Here is a 15,013-nt window from a genome sequence, read left to right on the forward strand (position 1 = left end):
GTCGTGGTTTCCCTGCCGGTCTGGCCCACCCGATGGGCAAGTTGCTGCAGGGAAAGGAACAATTTTGGCTCCAAACCAGCTGAGCGCAGCCCGACAGCCTGCCCTGACCTTCCGGCCTCCCTTCCAGGCACAAAACCTCTGACCCGTCCCTTTGTAGGGCAGATCCTTGCCGCCAGTCATCTGCCTCACCTCTCCCTGAAGCTGCTGATATTTCACATCTCTCCTAACCACAGTTTATGGAGAAGGTCCCCGAAATTGCAAGGTCCCCTAACCCATCACATCGCCCTCGCCTTTTTTTATGTGCTTGGGACCTGCTCTGTCCCTGCTGGTGCTCGTAACCACCCTTGACCCGCTGTGGTGCAAATGGGGGCCTTTTAACCTCAATAAAAGGTACAGAAGGGCCACCACGAGCACACTGCAGGACGGCAAGGGGACGAGCCCTGCGTTCAGCAAGCCCCACAGCCACTCGGCGCACCCACCTGCGTGGAAGTACGGGCTCATTGTGTAGGGGAACCCGAAGGGCAGCGGCTGGGGCGGCGGGATGGAGGCTGGCGGCAGGTATTTCACCTCGCTTTTGTTGATGCCCGGCCCGAGCAAGTGGCTGGGGGACTCGGCGCTGGACGAGCTGCAGGGCGCATTGGTGCCGGCGGCCCCTTCCCCCAGCTCCTTGGCCCCTTCGCAGCCCTTCCCCGCCTCCTTGCACTCCTTCAGCTCGGCGGCCGAGCCGCTGCTCTCCGCCTTCAGGCTCTCGGGCTTCTCGTCGCTCACGTCGGCGTCGCTCTCCGAGTCCTTCATCTCCTCGTCGTTACAGTCCGGGGCCCCGTCCCGCGCCCCGCGGGGCTCCGCCGCCTCCTTGGCCTCGCTCGGCCCCTGCGGCTCGGCGCGGTGCTGCGCCGCCTTCCTGCTGCCCCGCCGCGGCTGCTCCTTGGGCGGCGTGGAGCTGCTGGGGACGCCGGGGTTGAGGGAGAGCAGGGGCGCGTTGTTGTGCCGCAGCACCAGCATGGCGTTGCGCCGGGACAGCTCCTCCCGCAGCGGGTGGCCCTCGGGGATGTCGTGCACGTTGCGCAGGGCCGGGTGGTCCGGGGGCAAGCCGGGGTGGAGGCTCAGAGGGTCGCCGGCCAGCAGCCGCTGCCTGTGGAGGTTCTCCAGCTCCTTCTGGCGGATGATCTCGGCCGACATCTCCAACCTGCACGGGGAGAGGCAGAGGAGGTCACTGGAAGACCCTAAGAGGAATTTGTTGACCCGCAGCACGGCTGAAGCTGAGCTGGGGGCTCTCCAAGCGCGGTCCCCACGCGCTCAGATCCATTGGGATCGGCTGGATGTGTCTCTGCTGCTCGTGCACGGCTCCCCCAGCCCCACATCCCGCAGTGCCCTGCCTGTCAGCAGGGAAAAGAAGGGCAGGGCTCGCCCCCCGCGCTCCTCACCTCGCCAGGTTTTGCTTTCGGAGCATCTCTTGCTGCCGTGCAAACATCTCTGCTTGTGCCGGCTGCAGGAACCCGTAACCTGGGGACAGGGAGGGCAAAACGACGCGGGGTTATTCAGCCCAGCATTGACCCCCTGCTCGCTCGGGGGGAGCTCTCCGAAGGGCCGAGCAGGAGAGCTTCCACAACCCAATGCAACCCATTCCCAACCCCGTGCTGAAATACGGCGTCTCCTGCACTCACCTGGTGTCTGGCACAGGGCCGAAGGCACCCCGAGGAAAGGAGGTCTCAAGTGGGGCCCCAGGGCGATATGGGGCGCGTTCTGGGGCGAGAGCAGCGGCGGCGGGTGGGATATCTCCCTGCGGGGACCAGAAAAAGAAATCCAGGTTGAAAAGCTGGCTCAGGAAGAGCATCCCTTCTCTGCACCACCAGGGGCTGGGCCGAGATAAGAAAGATGCCCGTTTCCTGGATGTAAGACTTGCAAAGGAGGAGAAAATAATAAATACAGAAAAGCAGAACCAGACGGGGAAGAAATCAGCCCAAACTCCACCGGCCCTACCTGCCCTCACCCTCCTGCTCCTCATTTACTCTGAGCTGGGCTGCTCAGAGCATCCTTGGCTACCCAGAGCTGGCAGATGCAACGCTGGGGACGCTGCCTTTGCCTTTCCCTTCAAGCTCGGGCTTCTGTCTCAGCTCCCTTACAACCAAAAAGCCCTTCTAGATCTGAGGAGCTGGGGCTGTGAAGATCTGAAGGCATCAGGGGGATCACAGGAATCACTGGGACGAGGGGTGATCCCCCGTGCTGGAGAGAAAAGTGGGATGTGAGGCGGAGAGAGGGGAGCTGGGGAGGGGGACGTGAGCTCCAAGTGCCACGGGGTCAGTGGGAAGAAGCATTTGGGGAGCTGGGGAAGGTGGAAAGTGACTGGAAGAGGCAGGTTGGAGGGCGGGGAAGGGGACAATGCCCAGGAGCAAGGCAGGTAGAGCCTGCTTGCTTGTTGCAGAAAAAAAATAAGAAGAAAAAAAGAAAAGAATATGCAGGAAGGGAATAGGAGCCAAGGTCTCTTCCATTAGTCAAATCTGCCCTGGGAGCCTGCAAGCAAATCTCTGCTTTCCGGCTGCATGTCTCTTAATTCCTTTTGATGGCCACTTACAACATTATTACCTTCACCAGGGCATCCAGAGGCAAAGCCAAGTGCTGCGCCGTTTATTTTCATTTTACAACATCTCCCCGTAAAGGCTGCTGCGGGAGAGACCGGAGGGCGAGAGGAAGGGAGCGGGGAGGCACGGGAGACGCCGCGGCAAGGAGAGCTCCCCCTCTCCGTGGGGCTGGGGGGTGCCAAGGTGGGGCTGGGCTGCCCCCAGGGCTCGTGAGAAGCCAGCCAGGAAGGATTTGGGGTAAGAGGGGCTCCCTGAAGGCTTTCCAATGAGCACCGCAAGGAATTGCTCTGCCTTTTCCCTAAGTCTTCCCAGGATTGTTTCCATGCAGCCATCTCTCCAAATCCCCATGAAATGCTGCAAGAGGCTGATGGGCAGCAGCGGGCAGGCTGCGAGCCCCCTCTGAATTCCTCCTCCTCCTCCTCCTCCTCCTCCTCCGGCTGTCTCCCCGTCTCTCCTTTCCTCCTCCTTCCTCCCCTAGCTCTCCTCTAAACTAATTGCACAGCTCGCTGTGTCTGGAGGAGAGCCACGGATCGATCCGTCGCTGCTGAAATGTTAATGCTAATCGTATAACCGCTCCGCCAGCACCTCGCACTCCGCTGGCAGCTCCAATTAATCTCAGGTAACGCAGCGCCTGACCTTCGGCTCCGAGCCGGGGCAGCAGCCAAGCGATGCTTATGTAATTACACCATGAAGTGTGTAATCACCTGCCCTAATCCCCGAGGCCTCACAATTAGCCGAGGCCTCGGTCGCTGGGCTGCCAAGTGCTTTGCCACCCCGGACAGCCTGCAGATGAATAACGGACAATTAAAGCGGCATGACGGGGGTGAGGAGGTGTCCGCTCGATCGTAATTAGCTGTAATCATGGGGAGACGAGGCTGGCAGACGTGCTGGTCGTTTTATAAGAAGCAATTTAGGAAATCAAGTCGCTTTTAACTGTTCCGAGGCCGGGCAAGCGGGGGATGCGTCCCCCCGATTTGGTGCCGGGAGCGGTGCGCGGCGGCCCCAGGCTCTACGGGGGGATGCTAAAAAACGAGGAGAGGCTCCGGGTTTTAGCCAAGAGGAGACCCAGGAAGCTGGAGATCGGGGCTGGGCTTGGGAAAAAAGGATCTTTTTCCCTCTGGTGGCAGTGCTGCATTAACCAGAGGTTGCTCTTATGCCTTAACGCTGCGCTCGCCGTGATCCCGAAGGAATTTGGGGCTGCTCGTGGCCTCCGGCTCCCAGCAGAGCAGGGATCAGCTCAGGGCAGGGCCAGGCAGGCAAGCGATGGGGAGGGAAATTTAGGGGGAGGCATCGGCACCTGCCCCACGCGGGGCACCCCAAATACACGTGGGACAAGCAGGAAATCCCCAGGGGATGAGGGACCCTGCTCCCCGCTGGCACACCGATGCTCTCCAACCACGGTACCACGAGGACGAGCACTGCCTGCCTCCCACCCAGCTTAGTTAGGGCCAGCAGATGGGGAAGATGCTGCTTCTGCCCCAAATCTGGCCCTTGGCACGGGGGCAGGAGCCGGGGAGCCCAATTCCTTCCTCCACGGGGCCGGCAACTGCTTCACAGCACTCCTGGAGACAGCCAAGCTCTGAGGAAAAGGCAACCCCTGAGAAAAAAGCCCCCCGAGACCCGAGCCGAGGCTGCCGTGCGCTCTCAGGCAGAGCGCAATGCAAATCCTCGCATCCTTTCCCACGCGGGCACCAGCCCCCTTCGCTTCCTTCCTCCTCCTCTTCCTCCTCCCAGAGCGAGGGCTGAGTTACAGCCCCGGCCCCCCGAGGAGGTGAATGATGAGCCTGGTCCCTGCCCCAGGAGAGCAGTTCCGTGGTGCTGCCCAGTCCTTCCCCAGACCCTTTTTTTTCCCCTACTATGCCAGCTGGAGGCTCGGGAGCAGGGTATTAGGGGATTTGCGCTGCATGCTGCTAAATTTGATATGTCCTTTAACAGGAGACAAATGGTTGGCGAGGCTTAAAAAGTATTGACTTTTCTTTAACAATAAGCACTAATGGCCTTCAAATAATCAATATTTAAAGTCATTACGGGGTTACACATTATACTGGTAAAGCCAAGCCTCTCGCCTTAACCCCCTCGCAGCCTCCCGAGCTCCCCCCGGCAGGCTCCGAGCAGAGGCAGCGGCTGGAGACGTGAGGGGGTCAGGGAATGCAGATTGAAAGCGGCAAGGCATGGAAATAAATTTAGAACGGATGGAAGAAGGAGGAGGAAAAAAAAAAAAAAAGAAAAAAAAAGGATGCATGAGAGCCCTGCTTGCTTCTGCTTTGCATTTGATAGGGAGAGACACTTCAAACCTGAGGTAATAGGCAGGCACAGCTCCTGGCTCGCCATCCACAGCCGCTGCCAGTGCCAGGAAGGGGAACTAAATGAAATGAAAAGGCTGCTCAAAAAAACGGTGCTCGGGTTTTGCAGGCAGAAAGGGACACGTACCTCTGCTGTCCTGGGCGTGGAGGGGCTGGCTGGGGGGAATTGGTGGCTCAAAACGCAAAGCGGTGCCAAAGCCAAATTCCCTAGGGCAGGGCGAGCTCCGGGGTCTTTCTGCGCTGCCCCTCGCCCAGGTGAGAAGGTGCAGAAGTGGGAGGAAGGTGGATGAAGGCTTTGGAGCAGAGAGGGGGATGTGGGGCAGGGCACAGTGAGGGTAGGAGGGCAGCAAGGAGCACAGGGGGGGAAAGGGAAAGGCTCCAGCATCTCCCAACACCCAGAGAAGCGGGGTCTGCCCAGCTCCAGGTCCGGAGCACAGCCCAGGAGCAGGTCCTGCACCACGTACCCAGAGCCGAGCACCCTGGCTAAGAAGCTGCCAGGCCAAACAAGGCAGCAAAGCCAGCCCGGTGCCAAAAAAAATTCGGGAGGTAGCAGGATCCCAGCAGCCCAGCCTGTGCAGGGCGCAGCCACCTGCCGTTCCTGCAGGAGCCGGAGCAGCTTGGAGATGGGAAGTTCTCCAGGCTGGAGCAGCAACAGTGACACCTTCGAGCTGTACCCTTTCCTCTTCCAAGTCTTTTTATAACTCCGAGCTAACTCGACAGCCCTTTCAAACAAACCACCGGGGCTTGGCGCTCCGTAAGCCGAGGCTGAGCCGATCTCGGGAAGGATTTAGGAAACTGAAACCAAATGGGTTCTCCAGCAGCAGCCCGGCTCCAGGTCTGGCCACGGGCACTGCGAGAGGCACAGCTTTTACAAACTGCCCCCGACAGCTGGGGAAGCCGAAGAGGTGAAGGGAACACTGCCCTGCTCAAAGGACCTTGGACCCAGCCCCAAAAATGCCCATTTTAGTGTTTTTTGGAGCACACCCTGGCACAGCCAGCACCCATCTCCCTACCTTCTGCTTCGTTACGCCTACCCAAAAAGTCGGGCACACGCCTCCCTTCCCAGATGTTCCCTGGCTCAGACTCCTCGCCTCCCACCCTCCTCACACCTGGGAAGCGGGGCACCGAGTGGGCAGCTCCTGCTGGCAGAGCTCCCTCCGTCCCTGCCTCTGCGAGAGCAGCAGCACTGCCCTGGCTCAGCACAACTGGGTCACCTGCGTGGGTTTTCCCCTCCTCGTAACGCCTGGAGTGGCTAATTATTCCTGCCCACGCTGCTGCCACGCTGGAGAGCTGACCTGATCCCCGCAGATCTCCCGATGGGAAGCCGGAATGGAATTTTAACGCCGCACCAAGCAGCTCGCAGCCCCCCACATCATGCATGATTGCTTCTGCTCCGGGGAAAGGAGGTGTCATAAATCTACCTACGGTTTGCCCACGCACGTGAGCCCGCTTCCTCCATCGCCACCGCCTCTGTCAGTGCCTACCTGAACCCTTTACAACGTCCATGCCTGCACAATAAGGTGCAGAAAGGCTGCTGTGATTGACCTGGTTGACAGGGACCATGGCAGCCAAGAGCAAAACCCAAGGCTAACAGCACCAGGGAGAAGGGAAGGCAGGATTTAACCCACACGGTGCTTTTCTGCTTTGTAACGCGTGGCCGTGGCTTCTCCTGGCATCCCTAAAAACCCCAGGAAAATCCCTAAAACCAGGGCCCCGTCGCAGCGCAGGAAGGGAAACTGAGGCACAGGGTGACCCTGCAAGCTGAACCCGAGGGCCTGCAGGTTCTTCTCTCAATACCCACACCAGGTTGGGGCCCTGTGTGCTCTCCTCCCCTCCTCACCTCACCGGGATCTCTGTCTGACACGTGCCAACCTTGCAGGGCTACTCGGAGAACGGGATCGCCAACAGAAGCGTTGCGGGGAGGCGCACAGCTCCCAGCTCCAGCCCCTGCTGAGCCTGCTGGCTGCCTCCCTGCCCTCTTCCCAACCGCTTTAACGTTTCCTGGCCCTGCCCAGCTCCATCACAGCACCTGCCTGGCAGCAGAGCACCTCTGGGCGCGATAGGGATCTCCCTCCTGTGCAGTTTTGCCCCCCCTGCTTGCAGCGCCTCCCCGCGCGCCGCCTCCACCCTTCCGCGGGGGCTCTTGCAGCCAGCCCTCCGGCTGGCCTGGCTCTTCTCCAGGCCACACAGAGCTGGAGAAAATTTCCAATTTCCCCCCCCCCCACCTCTGCCTGGCTGCACTGAAGCTCCTCTATCCCTGCATTCCTCGCAGGTCTGCCTACGATCCACGTGGCCTGGCTTGGGGTTTCGCGGGGCGGGTTAGCCAAAGTGCACCCCGCAGGAGGAAGGTCTGCGCCCAGCCTCCTCGCTCAGAGAGAGGGAAAAACAGACGGGATCCCCGAGGCTGTAACGAACGGAGGGACTCTAAACCCAGAGGGTTAATATGCACGCTACAGAATCCATATATCCAGCTGCTCCCACCCCGAGATGAAAGCCAGACGAGGCTAGATGCTGGAGCTTTCCACTGCTTGTCCCGTGATACCCAAAGTCTTTGCATCCCCACCTCTGCGATCCTTGTCAGGAGCTCACGCAGCTTTAATTTAATTTCCCTCTGAAGTTCCTGATTGTGGAGGGAATGGCTTGTGGCACAGAGCAAGATAAATGAGCTAGAATTTCTTGGGAGGGAGGGAAATCAGCTTTCCAGCACTCCTGTCAGTGGAAAAAGGAAGCCTCGCCTCCTTCTTCCTCTAAAAAAAAAAAAAAAAAAGGAAAATTTCTCCTCTTTTTATTCCACCCTACTGCATTCCTCCTCTCTCCCTATCTGGGGGAGCTCTAAAACCCCAGCTTCAACACCTTCACTTGCTCTGTGCCTAAGGACAGGCTGGAGAGGGACCCGAGGCAGGGCTGGGACGGCTCCCAGCAGGCAGGGAGTGAGCAAAGCCCCCATCACCCCCCTCCGTGTCCCACCCCCAAACCCCAAAACCCCCACACCTACAAGAGGTGACAGCGGGGCAGCCCATCCTCCGTGCCCCCTCCTCCAGGGCTGCGCTTCCCCTTGGGGTCCCCAGGGGGCTGCTTGGAGCCCCCCCCAAGCCCTTCCCCAAAAAGCGCAGCCCCTTTCCCAAGCCGTGCCCGCTGCTAACCCCGCCCCGGGGCGGGGGGGAACCGCGGCCAGCCCTCCCCAGCGGCCTGGCAGAGCCGTGTCCCCCCCCCCCGAAGGTACCTTTCGGGGAAATGGGTGTCCCTGTGCTGGGGCAGCCCCTGTTTCCTCCTCTGGCTGGACGAGTTGCTGCCGGAGGGGATGTGCGCTTCCATCGCGCCGGGGTTGCGCGCCGCCGCCGCCGCCGCCACCTCTTGCCGAGCCCGGAGCAGATCTGGGGAGAGGGAAAGGATCAGCCGCGACCCCCCCACAAAATAAAACACCACCAAACCACCCTCCTTTTGCCCGAAGGACCCCCAGCTCCACAACCCGGCTGCTGCCGGCTCCCCAGCTGGGGACAGCGGGTCCCCCCCTCCCCTCTCCATCCATCCGTCCCAATCTCCCCTCCCGCAGCCCCCAGCCCCGCAGCCCCCAGCCCAGCCGCTGCCCCCCCCCGGGTGCTCACCCTGCAGAGCGGGGGCTCGGAGCCGGAGCCGCCTCCGCCGCCGAGGGAGTTGGGCAGCGGAGGAAATTGTGCAACTCCGGGAGGGGAGGGAGGGAGGGGGGCGGATTGCTGCTTAATTGCCTTCCTGGCGGAGGGAGGGGAGGAGGCAGGCGGGGAGGGGGGCACAAGGGAGCGGGAGCTGTTCAGACCCGGGCCGGGAGGGGGGCTGCTTCCCCCAAAATCCCCTCCCCAAAAAAAAAGCTCCGGGGGCTGCTCCAGCAGAACCCGGAGCCCCCAAATCCCGGGGGTGCCCCTCGCTCGCGCAGGTTGGGGCGCGCCCGGCGTGGTTTTGCTGCTGGGGCACGGCGAGGGGCCCCCCCTCGTTCCAGCCCGGGGCACGGCGCCTTCAGCAGCCCGAAAGAAATGCAAAACGCACCCTTCGGTCAAGCTCCCCCCCACCCCAGGAGCCTGTCCCCATCGCCCAGGCGGTGGCCCAGTGCCACGCGATGGTGACAGCCACAGGGCTGCTGGGGAGCACCAGGAGATGCCCAGGCAACAGCTTCCCACTCTGCTTTTCCTCCTCGGGGACCACACCACAGGTGGACAAACCTCCAAAAAGGGCAAGAAGGGACGCGGGCACGGCTCCCAGCTGCACCAACTGGGGTTTTTTCTGCAGCTGCTCTGGCAGCTCAGCACCAGCAGTGCCTGGTTCCTACGCACGGCTCGCTTCGAACCCACAACAAAACCTCTGCTGCCATTCACATGACAGGCAGGAAACGCACGCACACGGGTGCACGCTTACAGGAAACCTCCTTCGCACACTCAGGCGTGCCACGCTGCGAAAGGAAACCAAAACACAGCTGGGGAGAGGAGGAGAGGAGGATTTATCTTAACGAGCACACCCTGCTCAGGAGCTGCCTGCGATTTCCAAGCCCTCCCCGCCAAGCGGTGTGCATCAGCCCTCTTCCCACAAGCAATTAATAAAGCAAAGTTAATGAGAGCGTGCTGCACAACCTGGCCACGCTACCCGCTCCCTCTCCTTGCCTTCCTCCACCAGCACGCTGATTTTTTTGGGGGGTTCTGGGGGTTGCAGCATCCACACATCCCATGCCCAAGTCCCACTGAGTATTTTTGCCACGGTCAGGGCTCAAAGCCTGTGCAAGCTGGGCTGGGAACAAGCAGCACATGGGAACCTGGCTGGGTTCTAGCCACGTTCACATACACACAGCCCCACCAAACGAGGGGACAAACGCTCCAACACCCTCCAAAATTCCAGCCTAAGGAAGAGCGGGGCACCAAAACCCCATCGGAGGGCATAAAAAAAAAAATAAAGCTGAGAGAATTCTCCGAGCCGGGGACGGCGCACCTCCAATGTTTATAAATTAATTATCTGCAAAGCCCAGGTCGCTCCTGATTGCCACAGCGCCTGTAATTTAGAAGGCTGGCGTGCGGCCAGCTCCAGGAGCCGCATTGATCCCGAATGACCGCAGCAACCCCCCGCACACCCACCCTCCCGTCTCCTCTTGCTCTCCCCATTCCTTCTCCCCCCTCTCCCCGTGCCCCTGCCCCTCGCCCGGCCCCCCCCCGAGGGTCTGTTATTTACAATCCTGCACTCTGACAGTTGGGAAATCAGATTGATTGACAGGGGGACGCCGGCGGATGGAGGAGCCAGGCACGGAGGCAGCCTGAATGCAGAATGCCGGATGAATGCCGCTGGGAGCACGGGGGCGGAGGAGGAGGAGGAGGAGGAGGAGGAGGAGAGGGGGAGGAGGAGAAAGGCAATTAAAAAAAAAAAAAAAAAAGATTTCTAAATTATTAACATTTTTTAAATTATTAATGTTATTGGTGCCTCCGTGCGAGCCCGCAGATAAACTGCGCTTTGTAGTGGCACGAATAATTTATGGCCCGACCAGGGCCCCACGGCGCGGAGCCCATCCAAAATTCACCAAGTTTTGTCTCGGCGGCGGGACCGGAGAGCCCCTCGGTGCCGGCTCCTCTTCTCCAATGCCCACCCCAAAACCTCAGGGTGCCCCCTCGTCCCGCAAAGGCTGAGGAGATGATTTAATCGTAATCATAAAAAATAATAATAAATAAAGCGTCAGGCTTTTCATGGAAATGAGCTACTGCACTCGTGGCGTGGGGGGAGAAGGGGGTGGCAGCAGCTGCGTGTGGTCTGCGTGTCCAGCACCAGCGGGTGCCCAGGGCACGGGGGCTCTCCTGTTAAATACAGGTGTGTGTGCACCCCGTTTGGTGCTGAGAATTACAGAGCATGTGTCCAGCACGGTCTAGGGAGACCTGGGTGTCTGGAGGTGCTGTCCCTTTGTGCGCAGCCTCTGGTGCTTTTGCACACTTGGGTTCACAGGACAACAACTCCAGCCCTACAGGGCATGGTGCTGCCCCCAAACTATGGTGTTTGCAGGAGCCCTGCACCTCTTGGAAACCCCTGGGACAGCCGAGCACCGAGGCGTGTGCCGTGTTCACCACCGTTCGTCTGCGCGCAGCCTTGTGCTGTGCCTCTGCTGATGAGCAAATTCTTACTCCGCGGCGAAAGGAATCGCCTTCCTGCCCCCAGAGAAGCCAATCAAATCAAACAGAGTGGAAAAGAAGACAGCCTCTTCATTAACCTAACAAGGAGCCCTGGGGATTTGCACTCCAGACTGGAGATTCTCCTCCAGCTCCTGCTGGATGCTTCACGGATGCTGCTCGCACTCCCCCGGACCCCCCGGCAGCGCCTGCCAGCCCCCGCACCCTGCGTCCTGGCACAGCACCAGCGCTCAGCTCTGCTCCCCGTGCTGCAGCAGAAGCATCTCCTCCATCTCCCAAGCGTTGAGGGATGCAGAGAGCTGGGTCACCCCGCCGGGACACCGCACGGCCTCCCCCTGGGCCAAGGAGGCAGCCGAGGCACCCCTGCAGCGCTGCGGGGAGGTCGCGCTCCTGCGCTCTGCTGAGCGCTTCCCCGGCTGGAAGCTGCAACTGCCTGGTGCCCCCTTTAGGCACAGCACGGCATCCCGCAGCCCCGCTGCAGCTAGGCAGCTTCTTCCCCAGCTGAAGGCAAAAGTCTCCAGAGATCCTTCCTTTCCTTCCCTTCCCGCAGTGCCCTTTGGGTGCTGGCACCTGCCCAGGGCAGGGCAGCGGCACGCAGCGGTACCCGTTAAGGTGTTTGGAGCCAGGCTTTGGATTTTCCCTCCTGTATCTACAAGCACCAGCTTGTTTTGAAGAGCAGAGCGGCAGCATCTTCTCTTCAGCACAAATATTGGTGCAGAAACACTCCTGTACTGCTCCAGCCTCGAGCCAGCAGCCAGGCAGGCATCGTACAGCAGCACAACAAGCAGCACACGCAGCAGGCAGCAAATAACGAGGGGCTGGGGGGCCTCTCAGCTGTCCCCAGCTCAACCTCAGAGGACCTGGGAAGGTCTGGGGACAACGTCTTAGTGCTGGAAGCTGAAATCTATGTGGTCCTCACAGCCATGCCCCGATGAAGCCCTCACCAGGTGGGTGTAGAGGAGGGTCTGTCCCTTCAGCACCCTCTTACTTCACAGTGGCTCTGGTTTTGGCTAGCAAAGGAGCAGATTGATCCTCGGTGATGCAAACACAATCATTTCCAGAAGATGACACCGTGGCTGAACCCATCCCCCCTGACATCAGCGTTTGCCTGCTGAGCTGCCTTCACTGCGACCCAGCTCCATCTGCATATGTTAATTGTCCATAAAATCATGGGATATCTAATTCTCGTTAAGGCAAAAGGTCATTAACACCAATTTACGCCATGTCTGTGGGCAGCAGCTAGTGCACAGACATTCCAAACCCGGCGTTATCAACGCTTAGCTAAATCCTGCACCATCAGTGGGTTGCTCCAGAAGGTGCTAGCACTTCCAGACAGCTGAGAGCAGCCACCTCCAGGGAGATGAGGGAAAAAAGGGTCCAAAGGATCCTCACCAGAACATCTGACAAGCCGTAACCATTGGCAAACCCAAGCCCTGGTGTCCCCCCCGTGCCCGTACCTCCGTGGCTGGGCACTGCCATGCTGTTGGCCAGCTGGTAGAGACGCTGCTGCTGCTGCTCCTCGAACGTGCCGTGCTCGTTCAGCGCCGACATCATGCGCCTGTAGTGCTCCTCCGGGGTCATCTGAGTCACCGCGTCCTCCAGCAGAGGCGTGTGGGAGTTTTCTGAAGAGCAGAGAGATTTGGGGCTTTATTTTATTTTATTTTATTTTTGGTCTTTTTCCATGGTGAAACACGGCGGAAAAATCACATTGAGTACAGGGATGGGGGGCAAAGGAAAGAGCGAGGTGGGTGTGGGGGGGTGTTAGGACAATTTCCATGACTAGCACACACAGAACTGATGCAGCAAGCTGTCCTCGTGCCCCGAGACGTAGCACCACGTGCAGTCCCTACGGTTTGCTCAGCCTCACACCCAGAAAAGCCTACAAATGGCCCAGCACGCCCACCTCTCCCCCTTCCCGAAATGCCTGCGAGCTTTGAGGAGGGCCCTGCCTGCTCCCTGGGCAGCAGGGATCCCAGCCCGACTGCTGGGGAGCTGAAACCCCACGGGCTTTGTGTTTACTGTAAGCACAACTCCCAGTAATTACCCTTCTCTGCCTTGGCTGCTCTCGGGCTGTTTTATCTGGGATCTTCCCCAGGGGCAAAACCTTTTCATTACTCACGGGGATGCGGGCAGGGCTCCCGCTGTGCTGGGTGCACGATGAGACCACCCTACTGCCTGCATATATACATAAAAATAAATAATAAAGGAAATCAAGCTGCCCCCAGCTCCCAAAGCACTGCTTGAAAAGAGAAATCTCCAGCCTGCACCTCAGGGACCGCAGGCTCCCTGCGCAAAGCATGGGTCCGGGACCCGCTTCGAGCCAGCAGGCACCAGGAGTTCATCCCCACCCCACCCCACACACAAAATCCTGCCCCAAAAGAAGAGACAGCCACACCTGCAGGTACCCAAACCTGCATGGGGATGGGGACAGGGACCCAATTCCCATCCCCATCTCCCCTGCTACCTCTCCAGGGACACGCAGGGGCACCAAATTCTCCCTGCTCCCTTCTGACGCTCTTAACCAAAGGTGTAAGGAGCAAAGCCGTGTGCTGCAGACCTGCTTTAGGGAAATCACTGCTTTTTTTTTTAACACAGCTGTGTCATTAGAGAAAAAAAAAAAAAAAAAAAAAAAAAGGAAGGAGGAGGGGAGTTAATAGCACTTAATTACCATAAACTCCATCGGATCAGCCCCAGAGCAGATTTCAGGTGCGAGGGGGGGGGTGGTGAGGAGGAGCCCGGGGAAAGGCTGGCTTTCCACGCTGAAAACTCCAAGATTTCACATGACTCAGCCAGCGATAATTCCAGCCCTGCTGAAGCTTTGCTGTCTGCTTTTGTCGTTACCGGGGGGGAATGCGAGAGGGACTGATCTCGCCAAATCTCCTCCAGCTGCCAGGTGTGGAGCAGACTCTGGCACGGCCACCAGGAGGGCACACACAGGGCCTCCTGAGCATCTCCAGCCATGGGGACCCCCTATCCCCACTGCCAGCCCCCCCAAAAACAGCTCCTGGATGACGTGGGCTGGCGTGGGGGACGTGGAGGTGCTGCACCACCTCGTCACAGCCCCAGGGGTGGGCAGGAGCACCCAGCCTGCCCCTCCTGTGCCACGACAACCGGGCAAGCTCCACAGAAAAAAAAAATAAAAAATAAAGGAACAAATTGTCAGAGCTGGATCTGAACTGCGCAGCTGTGACCCAGCTCCCATCCACTTCCTTACCCAAGGATGCAGTAAGGTTGGGTTTTGTCTTGAATCACCTCCAACAGCAAAGGAAAGAGAGCGGCGGAAAGAGCAGCGCGCGAGGCCACCAGCCCGCCCCGGGGGGTGAGCGCAACATTCCTCCCGCTGGATTTTCCAGCGCTTGGTCCAGCCTGGTTTGAAACCCTCCCAAAGGCCGAGGAGGCTCCCGGCAGATTTATTTCACAGCAGTCCGAACGGGAACCGAAACCTTCCTCCCCATTATCCCCCCCTTTTCCTGCCAGCGCTCCGTTTCACCGCGCGTCGCGCATCTCCGGCCACGCCGCCGTTGCCTCGGGAGCCGGGGCTTCGCTTGGGGAATTGTCTCCCGGGGAGAAAGCTTCCTCCGTGACCTGCCAGCGCAGCCCTCGCGCCGAGCCTCTGATCCGCTCGCATTTCCATACGAGACGCCAGAACGTTCTGCTCTGTTTGACAGCCGCGGCCCCGTTTCCACCGAGATAGGGCTGGCTTTTGATCTCCGGCGTGCGCGGCGGCGAGCATCGAGCATCGCCGAGGGGGAAGGGAGGGCTGCTGCTGCTGCTGCCCGGCTGGAAGGGCTGCCAGCCCCACAGGTGGTTTTTCGCTCGGGGAGGGAGAGGCGGTGATTGCCCCGCCTGCCCCTGTTCTCCTGGCCTCGTCCCCAAGATGTGCTGGAGGTGTGGGGTCGCTTCTCTCCAAAAAGCTGGCCGGGAGATGGGGCGGCAGTGTCAGGGCTGCATCAGGGCCATGAGGAAAGGGGCGCCGAGCCCTGTGCGCCCCCAAGATTGCAGC

General features: G+C 59.8%; 1 protein-coding gene across 1 annotated transcript in view; it reads right to left on the reverse strand.

The window, feature by feature from the left end:
* SAMD11 (sterile alpha motif domain containing 11) overlaps positions 1-15,013 on the reverse strand; it is a 101,950-nt gene that overhangs the window by 9,074 nt on the left and 77,863 nt on the right. The window contains exons 7-11 of the mRNA XM_032201555.1: positions 12,468-12,632; positions 8,106-8,256; positions 1,665-1,780; positions 1,425-1,503; positions 480-1,186 (exon numbers count right to left, since the gene is read on the reverse strand). Coding sequence (XP_032057446.1) covers positions 480-1,186; positions 1,425-1,503; positions 1,665-1,780; positions 8,106-8,256; positions 12,468-12,632 — 1,218 coding nt within the window. The remainder of the gene's footprint in view (positions 1-479; positions 1,187-1,424; positions 1,504-1,664; positions 1,781-8,105; positions 8,257-12,467; positions 12,633-15,013) is intronic.

Source organism: Aythya fuligula, chromosome 21 (genome assembly GCF_009819795.1).
Source record: "Aythya fuligula isolate bAytFul2 chromosome 21, bAytFul2.pri, whole genome shotgun sequence".
Taxonomy (NCBI): Eukaryota; Metazoa; Chordata; class Aves; order Anseriformes; family Anatidae; genus Aythya; species Aythya fuligula.